Source organism: Homalodisca vitripennis, chromosome 3 (genome assembly GCF_021130785.1).
Source record: "Homalodisca vitripennis isolate AUS2020 chromosome 3, UT_GWSS_2.1, whole genome shotgun sequence".
NCBI classification, from domain to species: Eukaryota; Metazoa; Arthropoda; class Insecta; order Hemiptera; family Cicadellidae; genus Homalodisca; species Homalodisca vitripennis.
This window is the reverse complement of record NC_060209.1, coordinates 95,549,875-95,573,806: the sequence shown is the minus strand read 5'-3', so window position 1 is coordinate 95,573,806 and position 23,932 is coordinate 95,549,875. Positions and strand designations below refer to the sequence as shown.

The following is a 23,932-nucleotide window of genomic DNA, read 5'->3' as shown; positions in this document are numbered from 1 at the left end:
GAAATTAAGGAGACTAATAAAAAAATAAATAAAATCACTTACCTTTATTTAAAACCTGAGTATTGGCCATTGTTTTAAATAAAATTTGTAAATATTTGCTTTTAAATGTTTTTAATTAGCGCTTGTGTAGTTGACATACTAATAATAAATCAAAATGAAAATCAATTACAAACAAAATAGTCTCTATTTCTTTGTGATTACGCACTTGACTGTTATATCAAAGGATAGAAAGAAGTAACAAATGTCATTACACAGAGTGAGGTAGATCACCTTACTCACCATGATGTATAGCCGCTATACCAAGAAACCTATCTTCTTTGTTTTTAACAAAAACCCTTCTATTTCACAAAAATAAGACTGTTTGGGACATCATAAACAGCGAGAGAAATCATCAGCACAAGGACACAATTTCTGATTTTGATTTCATAGTTAAAAACGGAGACAAAATTGATGACCCTATATGTATAGCCAACCATTTTAACAACTATTTCCCAACTATATTGCTGATGAAACTCTCAAACAGAACCTGTGCATCAACCCAACAATGCAATTTGTTCAGAACCCACCTGTTAAAAAAATTTGAAATGTACTAAAAAGTGACAACTGACATATTTTAATAAAAGTACTTCTTTGGTAACCTTGGATAAAAATTTGAATTAGTTAAAAATGTTTACGAGTTAACAGTACAAAAATTATGAAACCGTACCCCTTTTTCAAAATGATGAGTGAAGAGAGACCTTTAAAATTATAAATTATTTTCTTGAAATCTTTAGGGTCGAAATATGGAGGTTTACATTACAAAGAAGGTAGATTTCTCAGTTCTGCCATTTTACATTTCAGACGGGTGGTCTGCTTCACACTGTATATAAGACACACTGACGAAAGATGATCAATTGACGTAAGTGGAGTTGACATAGCGTTTATAGCTATCGATAAACGGTCAATGAAATATACTTGATATGAAAAGAATTAATGAAATTAGTGAAATAATGACTATTGAGATGGTTAGTGCTTGGAGGGTTAATAATTTTCAGCTGAGAAAGGTAAGTTCAACAAAAACAATTAAGATTTCCGGCTACAAGAGTACATTAATATCCTGCAGTAAATAAAATTGTGTATACAACTGCACAGTATAGTCTAAAATATCCATTATATACATTTAAATTTAAATACACCAAGAAAAAGTTGTAAAAATAGATTTAGAATCTATTAAACTTGTAATTCTTCAAAACATCTCGAAATACATGGTTTTCAAAAAGTTTGCAGAATAGTTTCTTTATATTAAAAAAAGTTTGTTGAGGTAAAAATTTCTCTTTGTGCTGTTTGCAGCAAACAGTCTGGCATTACTTCTGTGACTGTCAATGAAATCTGTAAGTAATTTCTGACAGGGGCTTTATTTATTCATCACATTTTTTATTTCCATTCAGACAAATGACTTTTTGTCTGAGGGTCAGAGAAAGCCTCCTGTCACAATTTTCTTCCAGAGGTTGCCATCTTCACCTCAAGAGAAATCTCCCCTTCAGAAAACCCATACTACCTCATATCTAGTAAAATATACATATCTAGAAATTACTCTGAACGCATTTAGGTAAGGCAACATATTCTGAGGTAATGTAGATTAGTACTGACTAGAAGTATGCATGCTTACACAGATATATATAACATGCTGACCACGACACTGTACGCGTACTCGCATCACTCACTACTAAAAGCTCACTACTGCATCTCGTAACATGAAGCAGAAATAATGAGAACCAAAGACAACAGAAATGAAAACAAGCGATGTCCAATATTAAATAAAAGAGTACGTATTGGCACGTATTCGGGGTTTGACGGGGGCATTATGTGAGTTGACGTAGTGTTTGCGCAGGTACCACTTGTTTTTGAACGCCTTGTGGCAGACGACACAGGGCACTCTCTGACTGGGCGCGTGCACGTTGATCATGTGCACACGCAGATTGCCTGAACTGCTGAACCATCGTTGGCAAAGGACACAGATCTGAGCCGTCGACGGCCCGTTCACTGTAACCAGAACACAGCAGCTCCGGTACTACAGGCTTAGCTTGCACCACACACTAATTGTGAGTGACTTGTGGGTCTCGTATTTACTACAAACATATTATTAACTAAGAATCACACAAAGATAACAGAGTTCAATCAGTTAACCAAATTAAAAATTGTATAGATCTTGTTAAATTACAATATTCTGTAATTTATGAAAAGATCAAAGACTCGACTCCCTAACAAATTTCTTAACAAAAACTAAACATTTCTTTATTGCCATATTTACAATATTATATATGCAGCAAACCTGGATAAAAGCGGTTGGAATTGTGAATTGAACTAACACTAATAATGCTAAATCTAACTCTTAACTTAATAAAACTAATCAATTGATATCAAAATGTATTATCTCAAATTACTATAAAATAAAAGGAAGTAAACATAGAAAATGTAAACCCTGTAATTTAGAGAAATTAATATGCCAAAAGATTTTATATAAAAGGATTTTTTAAGCTGTCTAGGAAGTTCTTATTTTCAAAATATTTGGCAAACTGCTGAACAGTTTTCTTTTCATACTGAGATGTTTTTGATCAGTTACAAAAAGTGTTCTTGGGTATTCTAAATAATGTTTTATCAAGTGCAAAAATGTCAATTGAAAAAAAAAAAAAAACAAAAAAACAAAAGACAAATGGGAGCCATTATGAGATTATTAAAACACTTTTTGAATCAAATGCAAAATTTTTAATTGTTACAGATAATGAAAAAAATTGAACTTTCTAGATTAGTATTAGTGTCTGAAATATTTTTGTTTACAGTACAAAAAAGAGCAAAATTTCAAGTTTCAACATTTTATAATTAAAAGTCATTGTTATTATTAAAAACATCTCAAATTAACAGTATTTAATGTTTGTAAATAAAAAGGTTATAAAAAGTCATGAGTTATGAGCTAAAATGATTATTTCATTGCTTGATTTCATATGGAACAATCCTTAAATCTTCTGGCAAATCTACTTAATACAACAATTATTGATTCAATATCTGTACTCAAAATGTTGCTGTTTTTAGAAAATAATACTGCATCTTCCTAAAATGAAAGTAAACTAATTATTCACTTGTGATTTGTTCTGAATAAAATTGAAATAAAGTATTTATGTTTTAGTTTAATGTAATATGAGTCTATTCACTTGAAACTAATCTAAAAGTTAAGTCATAATGTTTGACATATTTGATTTTTGCAAAGGTTTAGTCTTTTAACACATCTGTTGTGTTGTCAGTGTATAGTATTAATGAAGACACCATGATTATATTAATGTTTATGTCAATAAGGAATCAAAAACTGGAAAAAATAATACTAAGGAAATCGTTTATGTAAATTAAAAATAATGGTGAAAACAATTTTGTAAAACTCCTGCCTTAATCTATTATGAGTTTGAGTTATGTTTAATATTTAACAAGATAAAGCTAAAGTTTATTTAATTAGGATCTTTGCCAAGAAAGTGTCTAATACAAAGATAGGAACCCATACAGTTGAATCTTATCCAAAAGAATATCAAGCACTTCTCAATTTAAAGTGTTAGATGGATCAGAGAACATGTCTGTCAGATGACATGTTTGTCTGAAGACAAACAAAATCTGATTTAAAAATTAGTAGCTGCTGACATAGTACTGTGGTTTGATCTAAAAATAAGATGATTAATTACAATTTTATTGTTTCCTAAATATTTGTAAATATACTTTTATCAATTAATTACTTTAAAGCTCTGATGCAGGGCTATAACATTATCTATACCTTAATAAGGTTTAAATTCAAATTTAAACAGCAGTTCTTAAACATGTTAATATATTCAGTACATTTTGATTTGGAAGGAAAACTTGCTTAGTCATACATACACATTACATCTTCAGTGAGGATCAACGTTCCTTGTTTATAGCCTCACAATGTCATCAGTTCATATGAATAGCAAAATGGTATACATAGCATTAAGTCTAACTTTGTTATATGTAGGAAAGTTTAGAAGGAAACATACATCCCTATATTGAAACTTAACAATATTTTACTGCTTTTACAGAAGCATCACTATGGCCAACAACAAAGTCTGGATTCTAGCATTAGGCATTCATGATTTATTCACTGCTGCAATAATTATGAAAAACATTTTTAGTGGGACTTAGTGATTTCCATGATGTAGTATTATTTAAAACAATTAAAAAAAAGTTTTAGATGAGCATTTTTTTTATTTAAAAATGCATTTATAGCAATAACAAATGAATTAAGAAAAAATGTAATTCTTGTAACATACTTCTAATAACCAGGAACTTCGAACAAATTGATACTCTGGATAGTCACATTATAGAATACAAAAGGAAATTCTTAACTTGAGACTGTTTAACACTAAGCTCTTTTGTTTTCTTACAAAACTTAATTCCCCGAGTAATCAAACTTTGTATTAGTTTGGGTTGAAAAACATTTTTATAATAACACTTTAATACACAAATATTAAAACAATATCTAAATTATATATTGAAAATAGACTGATACCAATCACCTCCCCTAACACTCTACAATATTACAGGTATACTTGAATATTTCTGGATAGATACTCACAAAATATTGTCCTTTATATGGGGTCTTCCTTGTTTCCTTTCAACTCATTCTATTTCAAAATAAAAATCTTGCTCTTTATAAAAAGTTTTACAAAGAGAACAAACTCCAAGAATAAAGGAGCAAACCAGGGGTTGAAATCTTTATTTGTTATCTATACACTCAAGATCTGACACATGAAATCTGTATTACTCCATGGAAAAATCAAACAGCACTGTAAGCATTTTTGAAAAAAAAAAAGATCCTCAACACCAATTTTCAATTTAGAACAAACATAAGAAATGAGAAGAGCTGGGACAGTGTACACAACACCTCAAATGCTGAAGAAACACACAACTCATTTCAGCTATTATAAGAAGAGCTTTAGATATTGGGTGTCCTCTCTCAAAATCAAAGCCAAGAGGCAAAACTTAAGTTCTAATATGACCCTGAAGTAAACATGCTGAAAGAAGAATTCTTCACACAGATACGAATTGACAGGAAATTAACTTGACAAGGACATAGTGAAATGGAAAAAGAAAGCTTATGATTTAAAACTAAAAGTTTAGACAACCAGATGCAAATAAACAAACAACCAACTATGAAAACAAATTTAGGGCGCTCTGTAACATCATGAACTCAGAAAAACAACAAAGAAAGTTTGATTTTCAATTTTCACAGCTAGAAATACAAGGGAAAATTGAGAGCAACCCCATGGTGATTGTAGAACACTTTAACACTGGCTACTTCTGCCAATCTTCAAATATCACTCTGAAAAGAAACCTAAATGCTCTCCAAATAAATACCATATTTCAACAACCTAGTGTAAATAAACATCCATCATAATCTAGTCATTCTGTCATGTGGTAATGATGACGTCCTATCAAAAGCAGTTAAGCATTATGAAAAACAAATAGCAACTCCATTCATCTCTTTTGATCTTTGCCAATTCCCTTTACAACTGAAAATATACTAAATTAATTTAAGGACAAGAAAGGATCTACATCCAAACTGAAAAATTATTCGACCTTTGGTCTCTACTTTTTCCAAAACTATTGAAAACATAGCATTAAAAATGGTAACTCACTTGCAAGAGCAAGAACTGCTAACAAAACCCAACATGAATTCCTGAAGGTAGTATCCACCATCACTATCATGAAAAGTTTAGTAGAATATGTTAAAGATCAACTAGAAAATAAAAAGTCTCAGCCATCCCTTTGGACACAGCAAAAAATTTGATAGATTGGGACATAATTTGCTATTTAAGAAAATATTAATTCTGGATTTCAAGGCAGATCAAAGGATTGGGTGGTGAAAACTGCAGCTAAATTGTGGAAATCCATAGAACCATAATAAAACAGTTTGCACTCTTAGATCCTATCCTCAGACAGTACCTAGATAAGTGAAGGGGCAGTTTTGGATAATTTCTTAGTTGTACTGTTTACTGATGATTTCAATGACTTCATAAACTATAAAATGTTCTCGCCATTATGTATGCAGACGACACAACACTCCTTCTTCACCATAACATGGCACAGAGACTACAATCAGCAATCACTAATTCAACTGAAAAAGATTTACATTACTGCCTCCAAAACGACCGAGCAATTAAATTAATCCATAAAAATTCACTCAACTTAATTTCAGCAGAAGACAAGAGCAGATCCCAGAAGTTTCCATGTTGTAGTAGAAATATATTCAAACTTACTTTATTTTTTTTTTGTTTTCTTAGGACAAGAAGCTTATAAATTGCACATAGTTCTGTAAGAACCTTCGCGCTGCTTCCGGAGTGATAGGATATTCAGGATGGGTAAGGTTAGGGAGTAGGGGCCGCCTCCTATCGAGATCCATGAGGAAGAATTAGAGCACATCTCATCATCAATGAAGTCTCAAGTCATCCCGGAAGAAGGGGAGGCCAGCTCTGAACCAGCATCTCCAGTCAAAGTAGGCAGGGGGTGGCACACCCTTGTTGAGGTTAACAAGAGCCTCTGAGGTAAGGGAACAAACCCCACCAACTCCAACAGTCATCTTCCACAGTAGACTAGACCTATTGAATTGCCCATGAACCCCAGAATCTCAACATTTGCGGTTAGTGATGTGCCGCTACTGGACATCCATAAGGTTGTCCCAGATTGAAGTGGCACATCGGTTTTTGCTGTGCCGAGTGGTGGGTTCAACTGGTAGGTATAAACCAGCCAGAAGAGATCCCTGCTGGGTCCTTCAAATTTACTTGATTTCACAATAGATGCCAATCTCTCCTGGACTGAACATGTTAAGTCTAAACAAAACGCTTGGATCTCTAATTTTTCCTGTACTAAGAATTAAGTGGATAGCTAGACAAATGGCTCAAAGAGTAGCATATCATGTCCTGGTAGAATCACACGTAAGACACAGCTTGACTGTATGGGGAGGAACATCACAGCAGAACCTCCACAGAATACTGATTCTCCAGAAAAAGGCTCAAGATACCTCACTCCAACAGTGTTGAAGAGACGCCTTTAAATCACTGAGGATTATGACTATCATTGTGCTTTATATTTACATACGAGGGCTGTTTTTTAAAGTAAGGACCGTTCTCCCGTACACGGTAGTAGTTCGCGTTCCTGCCGTAACGAGTGTGTGCCCCGCCGCCCGGAACTCCTAGCCAACAACTTCATGTCAGTTGCAGCTCTGTAGCTAATCTGTACGCATTACTGTGGATCTTTAAGATGTTTCACATTATCGAATCACCCGCCGTGTGTGAGATTCGATCGGTGATACGATTTTTGACTGCAAGAAATGTGTCGGCTGCTGACATTTACCATCAGCTTTGTGAGGTGTATGTGCCAAGGCAATGAGTGAAGGTAAAGTGCGGAAATGGGTCAGAGAATTTAAAGATGGCCGCGAAAATGCCCACGATGAAGATCGCTCAAGCCGGCCATCTGTGATCATGGAAAATTTGGTTACTGCAGTTGACGCAAGAATTCATGAGGACAGACGGTTCACAACAACCACTATCTCTATAGAATTTCCTCAAGTGTCCAGGTCAGTACTGTACAAAATTGTGTCAGAAAACCTAAACTTTAAAAAATTGTGCTCAAGATGGGTACCAACCAACACTCCTCACTGAGGATCACAAAAAAAAGATTGAACAGTTCTTTGAATCTCTTGACCCGCTAAGACGAGGTAGGAGATGACATATTGAGTCGAATTGTCACAGGAGATGAAACGTGGGTATCCCATATCAATCCTAAATCAAAGCAACAGTCCATGGAATGGCGGCACACAATATCTCCGGTCAAAGTCAAAGACAAGCAAACGCTGTCATGGCGCAAAGTTATGGCAACTGTGTTCTGGGACAGGTGCGGTGTTTTGCTAATGGACTTTATACCGTGAGGAATGACGATTAACTCAGAAGCCTACTGCGCAATCCTGGTTAGTCTCCGACACGCCATTCAAAACAAAAGACGCGACATGCTGACAAAGGGAATTCTGCTCCTCCACGACAATGCAAGACTTCACAGCGTTTCTCGGACACAGGAAATGATCGACTCTTTTGGCTGGGAAGTTTTGAATCATCCGCCGTACAGCCCCGACTTTGCTTAGAGCGATTCCCACCTTTTTCAGTACTTGAAAAATCATCTTGGCGGGAAGCGCTAAAATGACGACAAAGAAGTCAAGATAGCTGTGAACTCCTGGTTGTCAGAGCAGGCGGCAAATTTCTTTGAAGGGGGATTTCAGAACTTACAGGGTCCGTATAATAAGTAACCGGACTGAGCCTGCCCCGCTCCGTCAAAGCGTCTGCTAACCAGTATCTGGTGCTGTAGTGGTGGTGGGGGGTCTAGTGAAAGGGAACCAGGCTGCAGCAGTTGCCTCCAAGCGCTTGGAGAGTTAGTATCGAGCGAGAGCGGAGTGCATGTTCAGTTACCCCGTCGGAGTGAAAATGGAGAGTACGATCGAGCAACGTTTTAGCAAATTTTGTGTCAAACTCAAGAAAACGGCACGGCACGGAAACTCTTCAAATGATTCAAGAGGCTTACGGTGAGGATGCTCTTTCCAGAACTCAGGTATTTCAGTGGCACAAAATTTTCCGGGAGGGCCGCGATGACGTCCATGACAAACAGCGCGTCGGTCCTCCATCAACGAGTCACACGGACACAAATGTGCAAAAAGTGTGTGATGTGTTGAACAGTGATCGTCGTCTGAGCATTCGGGCTATCGCAGATGAGGTCGGAATTGATAAGATGACCGTTCAAAACATTATTAAGAACGATCTGGGCATGAGGAAGATCTGCGCGAAGCTGGTACCCAAACACCTGACTGATGAGCAAAAGAAGCGTCGTGTTGCTGTCGCTTAGGAAATCCTTGATCGACTGCAAACCGAACCAGAGTTTTTCAACCACGTTATTACAGGAGACGAGACGTGGGTTTTTGAATACGATCCTGAGACGAAGCGGCAGAGTTCGGAGTGGCACACACCGGCGTCACCACGACCGAAAAAAGCGCGCATGAGCAAATCGAAGGTGAAGTCGATACTCATTGCTTTCTTTGACGTGAAAGGCATTGTTCACAAAGAGTTTGTGCCACCCGGTCAAACTGTAAACGGCCAGTACTACACAGAGGTGCTCCGTCGACTAACCGCCCGGTTTCACCGAGTCCGTCCGGAGATTGCCGATTCGTGGATTTTCCATCACGATAATGCACCGTCACACACCTGCCTGCTCGTCACCGAACAGTTGGCAAAACAGTCGAGGGCAACGTTGCCACAGCCTCCTTACAGCCTGGATATGGCACCACCGGACTTCTTTCTGTTCCCCAAGATCAAGAGACACCTTAAGGGGACGCGGTTCGGGACTCTGGAAAACGTTCTACGTGCTACGACGAGGGCTCTAGACAATATCGAGGTTGCCGACTTCCAGGGAGCGTTCAGGGATTGGAAAATACGGTATCAGCGTGTTATCGACTCCAATGGGGACTACTTTGAAGATTTCTAAAGAAAAATTGTACATATTTTGCCAATAAAAAATTTCCTGAAGTCAGTCCGGTTACTTATTATACAGACCCTGTAGTTTTAAGATATGGTAAGTGCCTTAACAAACAAGGCAACTATGTATAAAAATAAAGAAAAGTATGTAGATTCTGAAAATAAATGTATTTTGAAAAAGATAACTGTTGTATATTTTTGAAAAAAAAAAAAAAAGACGTTTACTTAAAAAAACCCTCATAGTAGTTGTCTACAGACAGAGCACAAGAGAGAAAATATCCACTCCTACAACACATTAAGAGCAGTGGACTAGCTACACCACAGCACACCACATGACTCACCAGCTATCTGGTCAGAATTGTTAAAACTTATTCCCAACAAGAGGAAAAACAAATGGTTCATTAAAATAAATACTGTATTTAAAAATAACTTTATTTAATTAATTGCCAAGTAGTTTAGTCTTCTTTGAAGTGTATACATTTTACAAAAGTGTATAAGTATAAATAAACAAGATCTATATTAGTAACTATTCAGTTACAAAAAGTATGTTCTTACGTAATGTTATAATTTGTAAGTATGTTCTTACAAATGACAATGCAAATTGTGTATTTGTATTTTTATTTATAACACAATAATGATTACAGCACAAATACACTAAACATTATAAAAGGAAAGGTACATATAGACCAACAATTTCCCAGTTATGACGTTTAAATATTGTTTTATTGCAACTAAAACACATTTGCAATACGATATTTAATGTTTAGCATGAACGTAAAATGTGAAATAAGAGTCCTCACTTTATTAGTGTGCAGCATTTGACTTATTTAAGAAAGGAGGTTTTTGTTGTTATGGATTTTAAATATACCCATTTTATTATTACCAAGACATATGAAAAAGTTTTAATTTTCTGTATAAAAGAACAATTATGGTTCTAGATTTTCTTTCAACTGTAATTTATTTGTATATATACTATTTAATATTAATTAATGGTATTAAGATTTAATTTGATTTAAGTTCTTCGATTAGTGAAGAGGAAATTTTATTCATATTTTGGGCAGTCCAGAACATGCTGATAATCGGTATTCAATATTTTTTCTCATTTGTTTAGAACATGTATAATATTTTTTGGTAGCCTATGAAAAGTTTGGGGAAAATAAAAATTACTTTTTAAAAATAGTTATATAATTTTGCCTATTACTTTTGACCTTGTGTTAGAATCTTCAGTCACTTGATAATCATAGCCCTTACAATCTATCTGAGGAAAATTTGGAGTAAAGAAGAGTAAAGTTTTAATCGCTTCAATACATATAATTTTATATGTTTTAAATTATTTTACTTTACGAATATTTACTTGTACAGAACTTGATATCTCGTCCAGTTGGCATGTGAAGCTTTGGACGTGGTCAAGACACCAGGTTCATCCTTGATACATTTGTAATGTAAATTATTATGAGACTTTGTTGTCAGCACGATCAACCATACCCTACTACAATTCATGGCACTTTTTAAATACATAGAATTTGACCGTCACTTTAAATAACTTTTGACCCCCATTTCTGTAGTGTTACATTGTAGGCTAATTTAAATCTTTACATTTCTTACACTCTTGTAACTGTAAGAAAATAAACTGTTATTTATTAAATTGTAACAGAAACCAAACTTGTTTGAATTTACCTAAGTAATTATAGTTTAGTTTGAATGTAAATAAAATTTATTTAATATTAAATAGTTTAATTTATAAAATAAGTAATACTTTTCAAAAACCTATTTAAAATTTTATCTCAAGTTAAATATGCTTAGACACAAAAAAACTCCTTAACATAAAACCAATTCTTTTAAAGAAACTGACAAATAATTAAGTTTGACTCAAACTATACCATATTCTACACTTTCTGTGTATTGGAAAATTTACATAGATTACAATGCAAACTTTTTCTAATAACCTTTCTTGGCATAAGTCAACTGCTTTTTGCTCACTTTGAACTGTAAACATTTAGGAATTTCTAATTTCACTTATTATTACAAAATAAACAAGACACTAAAATTTAAGCAAAATATTAAGTTTTAGGTAGTATATAAAAATTATTTTACGGCATCTGGGAGAACTGAGATGGTTTTATATATATATGATTTTGTCTAAAAAGATTAGTAACATTCTATAATTTTTCTGAGATATCTTTTACATGTAGTCTTGCTTGGTGATTTACATTCACTAGTTAACTTTCATAACCATATTTTGATACACTTATTCGTGGTATCTCTGAACATTCTAAAACTAAAATAAATATTTCTCCTCTCTCCTCATTGTAGTTGTGTAACAGTAAGGGAAGAAGAACTGTCACAGCCACATAAGTAGTACAGACTGTAACACACACTCACACAGTTCATGATGATAACTCGGTAACATTTCAGCATTTATTACTAATCAAATCCATATCTTTATAAAGTTTTACTGTTTCCAATCCTTATAAGGATGCTTTGTTTAAAATTTGTTTTTAACAACGAATAGTTTTGTTCATGAAGGTAAAAGGAGATGTTTTTACATTTGCAAATGTTCAATTATAGAAAAAATACATAACTCTACATTTCAAGACCTGCTATCTGATCTTTTCCTCAAGTGGATAACTAAACATAACACAAACCTATCATCTAGGTGATATGAAGGAATCATACCAAAATATTGAGATAGTGTTATCCTCCTTCCACAGATAAATTACAGGTGACACAGTTATTGGGGTTATACGAAGAATAATTGTTAAAGCTCAACGTGTCAGGATTAGTTCTGAACTGAGACACCACGAAGCAGCAACAAAATTAATCAAATTATTTTTCTGTTTTACCCTTGATTTTCAATATTTCTGGTATTCATCTCTTAGATAATCTCAAATGCAATCGACTGTTAATAACTTCCATTGCACATGAACTGTCCAAGAACTGGGAAACTATCGCATTATTGCAATTACATTATTTATTTTTAGCTATGGTAATTGAAATATTGTACGCTAACTTTGAAACCATTCTAACAGATGACAGTTACATGAACTTATATGTCAGCACAACTCTAGCTGTAGCATACAATATTAGTTTGGCTTCTGATAATACGAGTGTCATCATCCTCTACCTCTGGTCCCCTCGGTAGCGAATGTATAAACCAACATATTGTTATTCATAAAAATTATCTAGTCAACAGACAATAAATAAAATTAAGGGTTTTTTATATCTACTTTTTTGTTTGTACTGACATTGTATATGCTTATTTAACAGGTTGATAGTTTTGTTCAAATAAAACATTATTTGTCTCACATTATTTTACTTGTGATACCAAACAGCTTTGGAGATTTTAATCTGACACAATTGTTTAATTTACAGCACCTAACTATTTCAATTTCAGTTGTATATTATGTTATAAATTAGTCAACAATTTGGTAGTTAAGATGTTAATAATATCATGACTGTCTCTCTATTGGAAACATTATTACAGTTCAAGTGTCAAAAATATTACATTAACTTTTTAATTTTCGCTCACTAGATATTCACCGGATAGACAGAAACAAGAGAAATATCGACATTCCCCTATTTATTGGCTTCACTAACGTTCAACAAATCAATTGAAATATTACACACAATTACAACTGAATAAGTTAAAAACACTATTATTAATAAAACAACTTACTTAGGAATTTTGAAGATGCAGCTTGTATTGTCTACTGTTAACTTAATTATATTTAAACACATAAACTAATATTTAAAACTTTTATTTTTGTGAGGCCTTTCAAATGGCAAGGCCTCACAAAAATAAGTTTTAAATATTGGTTTATGTATTTAAATGTAATCAACTTACTTAGAACCGAACAAAGTGGTCCTTAACGCCAGATTCGAATTACAGAAGCAAATCTTATGTTTATAAATATTTATGTAAAAAGGGTTATGCAATATAGCTCGCATTGTGAACACACTGCCTTAATATTATATCAATACTCTAAACTTTTTACAGAGACAATCTTTGCGCCTAGCATTTAGATCTACACAAAAGTGTTTTCAAATTTCCTAATCATTTACAATAATGTTTGTTTTTGGTTCTTACATGATTTTTGATATCTCTGATGGTTTACAGACTGTGGCCGTACAAGTTTTAAATAGGCCATATAATAACATTGCAGAAATAATGCCATAATTACTCACCGATTCAAACTGAACTTGGTACTAAGCTACTTATGCATTGCTTAAATAAGTTCGGAGGCAGTCTCAACCAACAAAAGATAGCGGCCATTCGCATTTGCCAAAATCTTTATTTGAGGTATGTCACAACATAAATAAAATTTTAAACTTTATATATAATTGCAAAGCAATTCCAAGCAATGTTTTCTTAAAATGTTTCGATATCCTGCAGTTTGAAGGTGGCAGCTGTTCAAAGGTATTACAGGTATATACAATAACAATGATTCATTATAAGTGAATGTGTTACAGATAAAATTTTATAGATGGATTGTATTAAACCAAGTCCATAATTTTGTATCTTGAGTCTTGTGCAAATTAAAAGCCAATACACTAATACGTTATAGACTAATAAAGTATCTATAGTTTGACAAATTGAGATGGTACCCACATTTGAAAACTACCTACCTCTGACTAAGGCAGAAGGGATATTTATAATAAAGATTGGATTTATGGTTCAATAAGAATCGCATTTCACTCAAGGGGACATGGTTTCTGGACTACCTACTCCCTCCTACCCACACCACAAAACTCTGTAACATTCCGATCACATTAAGATACAGTCGAAGGCGATTTGAACTTGCAAGCCACTATTACATTACAACCACCTGTGCTTAATTACTACAAAAAATATATTTTTTAAAGCTCAAGACTACGGCTTTATTAATTACTAGCGGGCCCGGCGCGCTTTGCTGCGCATTTCAATAATTTTTTGCAAAAGTTGCCCGCGGCTTCGCACGCAATTTCCCGTTGAAAACAGTACACTATATTCACTTATTCTTTTTCTATCACATTCTAAACATTGCTGAGATAATTGATAGTCGTTCCATCGTGAGCCTCTTGGGCGTATTATGAAGGTATGTACCATATTCCTGCCTCTATCTAGCTGTTACCCACGGCTTCGCACGCAAATCTTAAGAACCGAAGTCCTTATATTACTTAGTAAATTTTTTTTTTACTATAATAAATTTTAGATTAAATTAGTTATATCTCCGATGCCACGATTGAGCTTGCTTTGTTGTCTCGATCGAGAGAATATGTACACACGGAGTTTTGAGAACCATACTTCTGTCAAAAAAAACAACTAAGGTTGATTTTATAACATTCTTTATATTTGTAGCCAACGTAAGATAGTAATTATGATATCTGCATTACTCTTCTGATCAAGCATGAGCATGGTTTATATTAAATAAATATTGCAGTTAAAGGTGAATTTTTACGTCAAATTTGAATTGTATTATCTGGATAGTAAAGTCTATGTTTAACAGTGATTGCAAAAACAGTTTAAACAAAATTTGTCGTTTCTCTTAAGCTTACTCTATGCTTTAAAACTATAAGTGTAATATATGTTTACAAAGAACAGCTGATTAAAAATTTGAAAAGACGTTAACATATGTTTGCTGCAATGCATTTCTTATGGGTATTTCTGTAACCAGTGGGGCGGAATCCTGAATCGGGAAAGGGATGGGCATAGCTTATAAACCTTCTCCGTGGAAAAATACATATACGTACAAATTTTCATCGTGATCTAGTTTCATCATGAATAGTTCACGATTCCATAAAGGACAAACATACAAACATTCATTTTTATATATATAGATGATTGTTGTACATGTGTATTAGTTCACATTCAACATGGAAATATCCCTTATATAACCTGGACATGTACTGCCCCTCGCAAGAACATGCAAACCAGTACATGTTGACTCTTCAGACCAAAAATTGAAAATAGAACTTACTAACACAACCTATTGTTGCTCTTTACTGTTGAGCGCTCAATCTTCCTGTATAATATTTTGTTATGTAAACGGAAGGTCTGACATATTTTTGACCTTTAGATTGTGATCTTGTATGGAGTTTATGGGTTGTGGAGATACTATTGATTGCGGTGGTAGACGATGCTTAATACATAGTCTAACAGTAAAGATTACTATTTATTGCTGCTGTTGTGCTACTAGAGAATCGAGGACTGCCAGGAGGAATATCATTCAGTAATTTGTTTATTGCTGTTCTCTGCGAATTATGAAAGCACAATAATTTGCTAGATTACGTAATGTACTTATAGTTTTGAAAATAATAAGTACATCTGAAACACGTTTTAGTGATCAGTAATTTTTGTAATTTCAATCAGCCGATAATTAATGACATGGCAAATCTCCACAGATTAGAATATCAAATCCCATATATATTGATTATGGAATTCAAATCTTTATTGAAGATTCTGTAGATTCCAGATTGAGGATTCGGTTAGTTTATTTTAGCTGGTTTGTAGTCTATGTGTTAGGATAGTTATCCACATGAGGAAGTAATGAGATGGTAGATCTATAAACATAATCTAACTGTTGATTTGCTTAACTGAGATGCCTGTTACAGTATGTTGACTACAAATTATACAACCTTATGTGTTCAGAAATGACTCAACACAAGTTGTACATATAAATATTATTTTGTACTTGTACATGAGACCGTGTGTGTGAGTGTTACAGCAGTGTACTCACTCGTTGTCAGCATTGGTAGCGGAAGATTCGATCGGCGGAGCCAGGCCGAGGCCGTCGCAAGGGAGCATTATGTGTCTGTACATGATGTTTCCTCAGATACTCCTTGTTCTTGAACACCCGATGGCAGATCTGACACGGTACGTACTGCTGAGGCATGTGCATGTTGCTGATATGTTGGCGCAAGTTTCCTGAATTGCTGAACACCTTGTGGCAGAGGTAGCAGCGTTGAGGCTGCATGCACTTCCACTCCCCCCTACCTGTGGACACAAGAGCGCCTCTGAGTCATTGCGCAACCTCAGCAGGCACTCCTGTGCCCACCACTACATCCCCACCACTACACACTACTACACACTGTCTGCTACAGTTTCTTTTTTGGGATATGGTTGGATTTTAAACTAATCAAGTGTTTTCATTTTCATAGAACTTTGAAGTTATAAGAAAATATCAGTTTTCTAGCTGACTATTACGTTTCTTATTACTTATGTTTTATTTGTGCATAATTTAATTACACAAGTTCGTAATACAACACTGATAAACTAATTCTTATAAACTTATAAGTGATAAATTCTGAATTTGTGGTTGTTTGTTCTCATGATAAAAAATCCACAGAAACAATTGTGTTCAAATGTTTTATTCCGTTTAACTGAATGACATGTAATCCTATTAGTGTCAAAATTACTGCAGGTTCTACCACACTTATATTTAAAAGTTCCGGGCTGAAATATATGCTGTTTACATTTAGTCTTTATAGTAAAAACAGCACTTATTTTGACCAATTTGGTAATCAACAATATTCAGAGTTCACTTAGATAAGAAAAACTGGAGCTTTGAGTCAAAATATACCTTTTAATGCAGATATTGCAATATATATGGTATACACTGTTCATACACAGTTTATTTTAATTGCAAACTGCATACAAAATGATGCACAGACACAAAGTGCTGAGGGAACCATCGATTGTAGTGAGTCCGTAATGCAGTGTGATACAACACTGAACTGATACAATATATAGAATGAAGACCAACAACACAAAGATAACGCAGCGAACAAAAGTCAGAAAGAATTGTGTGTAAGAGAAGTACGTAAAACTAGTTATTACAATTCTGTATAACATTAATAATTACAAAGTATGTTTAACATCATCTCGTGAGTATGTGATTCTTTACTGTAAATTTTGCAAAACACAATTTAGGATCAATGGGCACGTAAAGGATTTGGCAGTTATAAACTCTACAAAGTAATTCACTGTATTTCAATAGTTTTGTTCTGGTCTTGTGACTTCCACTGTACATTCATAGAATCACTTCTAAACCCAAAAGGAAAAAACCACTACACCATACATTTGTTTACAATAATTATGGGAAACGTCTTTAATATTAAACAAAGAAGTATTGACTCACCCGTGGGCGTGACTTGTTCAGGAAGTGGAGCGTTTCCTGGCACGATTCCCGTCACAGGAAAAGGAGGAAATGAACCTGTAACACATTGAAAGAAAATAACAAAATGTTTGTATTGAATTGTGTCAGGAGATGACAAGGTGTGGTTTTCCTTATAGGTCTATTTTATTTCCTATTCTTATCTTGCTCTACTATGAATTAGAATACTTTCAGGGGGTTGACACTGATTAGCTCTTCCTACTAATGCACTATATTCTACTAACAGATTATGTAATTTTTCTGCCTGCCCTGATAGAACCTGAAGTTTCATTTTTATCAATCCAAGCTTCCTCAGGTATTCGTTGATTTTGCAGTTCCCTATAAGGAAGCCTGTCAATGCTTTTAGCTTGGATCTGTTAAGTCTGACAAGCTCTTCAGCTCCACTTAAAGTTCCTGAGTAAATCTTTGGCATGTCTAGATTTCTGTCCCAAAGGTTTCTTCTTTGGTTATCATCTCCATCCCCCCTAAAGGATGTGGTAACCATTCAGTATCCTGGTTCAGACTGTATTTAAGTGAAAGCCTGGTTCGGACTATATTTAATTGAAAGCCCATTTCCCGGATAATTGGTCAGCTTTTTTATTTCCTGTGATTTTTGACACACGAGGAAGTTGGTTTATTGCGGGTCTCATAGTTCCACACCATATTCAAGCTAATGATAGGAGAACTTAGTGCTCCGATTTCTGCTTGACAAATAGAATGGCAATGTCTCATTTTCTGCAGTTCCTTGAGATTAGGCGGTCAACATTTTACTTTACCTCTCACATTTGCTTGAACAACAATCATTGATTCTCCTTGTGATTCAATATAATTAGTTAGTATCCCAAACATGCCTGCTTCAGTTTCCCATCAGTCTTTGATGATACTCTTTCACATGGTAGTTATTTAAAACAGTACTTTCCAATCATAACATCCAATGATTAACATTAGTTAATCACTAAATAGCTTTAACTTTTTGAGGTCGGCCGTAGACTATGTAGGTTGACCACGGATATTCTGCACAACACTCACATGTCAACAATTGATTGACCAGATGACACTGCTTTTTTGGCCTTTACGAAACTATTGTTATTTGGTATTTAAGTTATTTGGTACTTTGGACTTCTATTTGTGTTAAGTGAACACTATATAGATCTTTATTCAAGATATAGGAGGCACTGAAAATGAAAATAGTACACCAACTCAACTGATATCTGCACTTGCATTGCTTGAAAATATGGACGGTCCAAGAGAATTTCAGAGGTGGATTTGAGATTCACGATTCGGCTTTCACCCATCACTAATATATAAATAACATCATCCTGACTGTGAGCAATCTCAGTGGTGTAAGACACCTACAATATACTCTCAAGTACAGAATTAATTCTAGAAGATATTCTTGAAACCACACAACACTTACTAACAGTTTGTGTTGTATTATTGTGTATCACAACTGCACATTGATCTATTTAAACTCCCCACGCCACTTGATTCTTTTTATCAGTGTTGGCAGGCAAATCATCCTTATTTCAACTGTTGGTTGTCCAAATGGCTGGTCTGCTAAATAAATGTAGAACACCTTGATTCATTTTCTTTTTCAGAAATAGTTTTCCAGTGGATTATGATGGTATCATTCCAATCCATATGATGATCTTTAGACGAACAATGATGAAATGAAACTTGACTTTATAAGGGGCAAAGTTAGGACAATGAGGAATATTGTTATTTTTTTTATCCTTTTATTGTATTTTCTTTATTTTATTCTAACATTTAAAAGTCTTCTTGTTTTACCTATAAAGTCCCTGTTCTAACTATATTGTGTAACACCAACAAAGTTTTAAAACTCGTATGTGTACTTAAGGTTTTGTTTTTACGACACTTTGTCTAATAGTGTTGTGAGATTTGTCTAACATCTTTAAAAATGTAGCTGGTATTCTGATATAGACCAATATCAACAAATACACCAGTGATATCCAAAATGTTAAAAAGATTGAGTTTAATAGACTGTACACAAAAATAATTCTATCTGCTTGCCAGTTTGGGTTCAGGCAAGCCTAAGGACCTATGACTCAACGACTTTGGTCAACAATTGTATTTTATCTTCGTTTGAGTGAAGGTATAATGTTTTGGACTGTTTTGTGATCTGAGTGAGCACTCAATGTTATGGACTATCAAACTCTTCTATGTAAACTTGGAACGATTTGGTATCTGCAGAATTATTCTATAATGGTTTCAATCCTCTCTGGTATGACGAGTTCAATATGATCAACTGAGTCACAGGGGCAGAAGTTAGCAGTCTGATTTTCTGCTGCAAAAACAGGAGATCCCATAAGGTTCAATATTGGATCCTCTCTTATGTCTTACTTTCATAAACAATGCTTTTTTATCTAAGCTGGAGAATAGATTATTTCACTACCCTTTAATGTTTTCATGGCGTGTCTGATGCGTCATCATCTGACCGGGACTGGGACAACATTTTACAGTCTTGATGAAGCTGCTACATCATTGTTTAAATATTTGTCAAAGAATTAGGTTGGATTAGAAATTAAAGTAATCATTATTAATACTGTTTTATTATATAGTGACGATTCATTATATTGTGACATGCATATAAAACTGGATTTATATAAATCTGGCAATAAAATTATTTGAATTGTGTGGTTTAGCTGCAGTCTTTTAATTTTCTCTGATATCGTCACATAAGGAAATGATGCAAATCTCTCTATCTCTAAATGTAAAGATATACCCTGTAGTTTGAAACCTAGATGTAATGATGAAGTGGGCAATGACAGTAGCTATGATCTGCACATGTTTTAATTTTGGGTGACTCATGCTGCACACGAGAAATAACTGTAAGCAAAATAAGACATGTCCAGCAAGAACCACATTCTGAGAAACACAGTAGGTTTGGTGACATCTGGAAGAGTTCTCAACAAAAAAACAGATGACATTGTAATTCTGTAATTTGATCGTCATGAATGGGCTAATGCAGACTAAGGAAAGTGTAGCGACATGGTTGGTCTTAGTGTTAACACAGCCAGGGCTGTTGCTGTAGCCTTTACAAAAAGACATCAGTTGGAGGGGAAGGACAGCATTGGTTCCTTTTTGCTGAGTGGCTCTGCAATTGAGTTATCTAAAGTTAATATCTGCGTATTGATCTTGACAGAGACATAAATTGGGAACTTACTTACTCTTACTCCCATGGCCATGGATACCCTAGGTGGTATTTGGCCTCGCCAACCAGCTGCCTCCATCTCTCCCTGTCTTCACAATTCCCCTGACCCGCTCTCAATTTCCGCAAGTCCTTCTCCACCTGGTCCTTCCAGCGATTTTTGGGTCTACCTCGAGGTCTTCTTCCAACTGGATTGTGTTTCCAAACCTCTTTAATCAATTTATCATCCTCCCTCCTCATCACATGGCCTGCCCACCGAAGTCTCCTGCTCTTTGCTTCTCCTACAACGTCTGGAGATTGAAACATCTCTCTGATTTCTTGGTTGTGCCTGATTCTCCATCCATCTCCATCTCTAATAGGTCCGAAAATTTTCCTCAAAATTTTATTCTCGAATGTAACCAATTTCATTTCTGCCTGTTTATCTATAATCCATGTCTCTGCTCCATAAAGAAGAACTAGTTTTATAACAGTCTTATATATTCTTAATTTTGTTTTGTAAGACAGTAATTTTGATTTTAAAATATTATTTAATGCGTACATGCTTCTATTTGCCAAATTTATTCTATTTTGGATTTCTATTAGTTCATTACTCTTTGAATTAACTATTGCTCCGAGGTATTTGAATCTTTCAACCTGTTCGAATTTATGGTTCAGTATTTCCAAATCTTCTCTACCATTATTTCCTCGCCTAAAATAAATCAACTTTGTCTTAGCGTCGTTAATTTCTAGTCCTATTGACCGGGTTTTGTCTATTAATATTCCTGTCATCTCCATCAGTTCATCTCTGTCATTGGAAACTAACATCACGTCATCCGCAAATGCCAGTGCTCCTATCTTAGTTCCAATGCTTATACCTAGTTTCCTATTTCTTATTTCTTTCAACGCTTCTTCCAGGGCTAAATTGAACAGTAATGGAGAGAGGCTATCTCCCTGTCTCACCCCTGTTTTTACTTCAAACTCGGGTGAATATTCATTTTCCACTTTAACTTTGCATTTGGAATTCTCTAAGCTAAGTTTTGCCATTTTCGTTAGTTTTGTAGGTATTCCATACTGCTCCATTTTTTCCCATAGTTTATTTCGATTGATACTGTCATAAGCTTTCTGAAAGTCTATGAATAATCCATACAATGCTCTATCAAATTCCCAGTGCTTGGCTATTGATTGGAAATTGGGAACTACGTCTGCAAAAAAACACTGCAAGGAGGAAATGGTCCTTGATACATTGCAGACGTGTGATGTGCTGATCTTGAAAACTTAACCCAACGCCTTCTGCATTGGCTTTATGATTAGATCTGGACTAGGACTCTGAATATTAAATGGTGGAAAAATTTTTTTTAATAAGTAACCATAATTTTTAATGCCTTTTTAGATTTCATCAATTAGGTAAATACTAATCTACCTTAGAAAATGGCCTAAAAAATAAAAAAAGTCAGCATTTGACTCCGAAGACTCCCTTTAAAGTAGTCAACAAGAACTATTCTAGATAAAATCTCGCTGGACTGTTCTTTTGAACTAATGTACCAATTCCAGTTGTACTCGTTTAAAATGTTCAAAAACTTTTACTTAAATTTAAAGACTGATATAAAACCAATCTTTGTTCTCTTTTGATAGAAGTGGGCTTTCCTGAATTTTTATAAATTGTACTGATCTGGAAACAAAACATCTTAAGAACAAAGCAAATAACATTGACCATAATTATATACTTTTTGACGTATCTTCTTGATTGTGGCAACAATACAAACTCAAAATTGACGTCGGAAATATAATCTACTCGAACCAGCAGTGGTCATAAACATGCAATACCTACTAAGTTGCGTACAAAGGAATGTGTAACTGCTAGCAGTGCAGATATAAGGAACAATGTAGTCTAACTTTTACTATACATTTAAATACTGTTATAAAATCTATTTAAGTTGTCTTTTAACAAATGTACGCTTCTCAGAGCTATATTGTTCACTTGACATAATACTAGTGATTTCTGTGTGGTGTTATACCATATACAAAAGTTCAAAACCACCATGACCTGAGGCAAAAAAATTATTGGAGCAGTATTGTCATTTTTTTCGGTTTTTTAGAGATTTTGTGTTTTATAAATAATATAATCAAATTACCCAAGTTTATAATTATTTTATTACACTTTTATGTTGTTAGTGTTTAAAATTAGCCAAATTAAACAAAATTAACCTACTTTAGGTTAATTTCCCTAAAAGCTAGCTAACCTACAAACCATCCCCAACTCATGTTTATAAAACACAACAAATTGTTCCTGTCAAAACGGGATTTCCTTCTTCAAAACAATATAGTTAGCGTGTAAAACTAATAATAATAACTAAACAAAGGAACGTAAAAACACACAAAAATATGTCAGTTGAACATAACCATCACACTAACAATGACTGTAAACAACAACGTAAGCTGACAAACGACCGGCTGCACGGCAATGACGTCGTCTTGAATGCAGCTGATTTCTCAGATATTTTTTTCTAAAGATCGATTTTTCGAGATATCGACTCAATTAATCGAAAGTTTGAATCTTCTCCTTTCGATTGGTATACATTTTTTCATTGAAAACATTCGATAGTCGTCTGTTACAGCTACAAAAATAACCGACTACTCCATGACGTACTCAGTACGGCAAAACGCGATCTCAAGTAAAAGTGTCATGACGTACCTAGTACGGCAAAACGCGTTGAAGGGTTAAAGACTGATATAAAACCAATCTTTGTTCTCTTTTGATAGAAGTGGGCTTTCCTGAATTTTTATAAATTGTACTGATCTGGAAACAAAACATCTTAAGAACAAAGCAAATAACATTGACCATAATTATATACTTTTTGACGTATCTCTTCTTGATTGTGGCAACAATACAAACTCAAAATTGACGTCGGAAATATAATCTACTCGAACCAGCAGTGGTCATAAACATGCAATACCTACTAAGTTGCGTACAAAGGAATGTGTAACTGCTAGCAGTGCAGATATAAGGAACAATGTAGTCTAAACTTTTACTATACATTTAAATACTGTTATAAAATCTATTTAAGTTGTCTTTTAACAAATGTACGCTTCTCAGAGCTATATTG

At 34.4% G+C, this 23,932-nt stretch overlaps 1 protein-coding gene across 4 annotated transcripts in view; it reads right to left on the bottom strand.

The window, feature by feature from the left end:
• The window catches only part of LOC124357194 (protein tramtrack, beta isoform-like), a 79,522-nt gene that overhangs the window by 37,504 nt on the left and 18,086 nt on the right, over nucleotides 1-23,932 (bottom strand). For 3 of the 4 annotated variants that reach the window (XM_046808727.1, XM_046808729.1, XM_046808730.1), the window contains exon 6: nucleotides 17,666-17,740. In XM_046808727.1, coding sequence (XP_046664683.1) covers nucleotides 17,666-17,740 — 75 coding nt within the window. Of the gene's footprint in view, nucleotides 1-16,264; nucleotides 16,522-17,665; nucleotides 17,741-23,932 lie in introns of all 4 variants that reach the window. The other variant, XM_046808728.1, reaches the window with a different exon arrangement.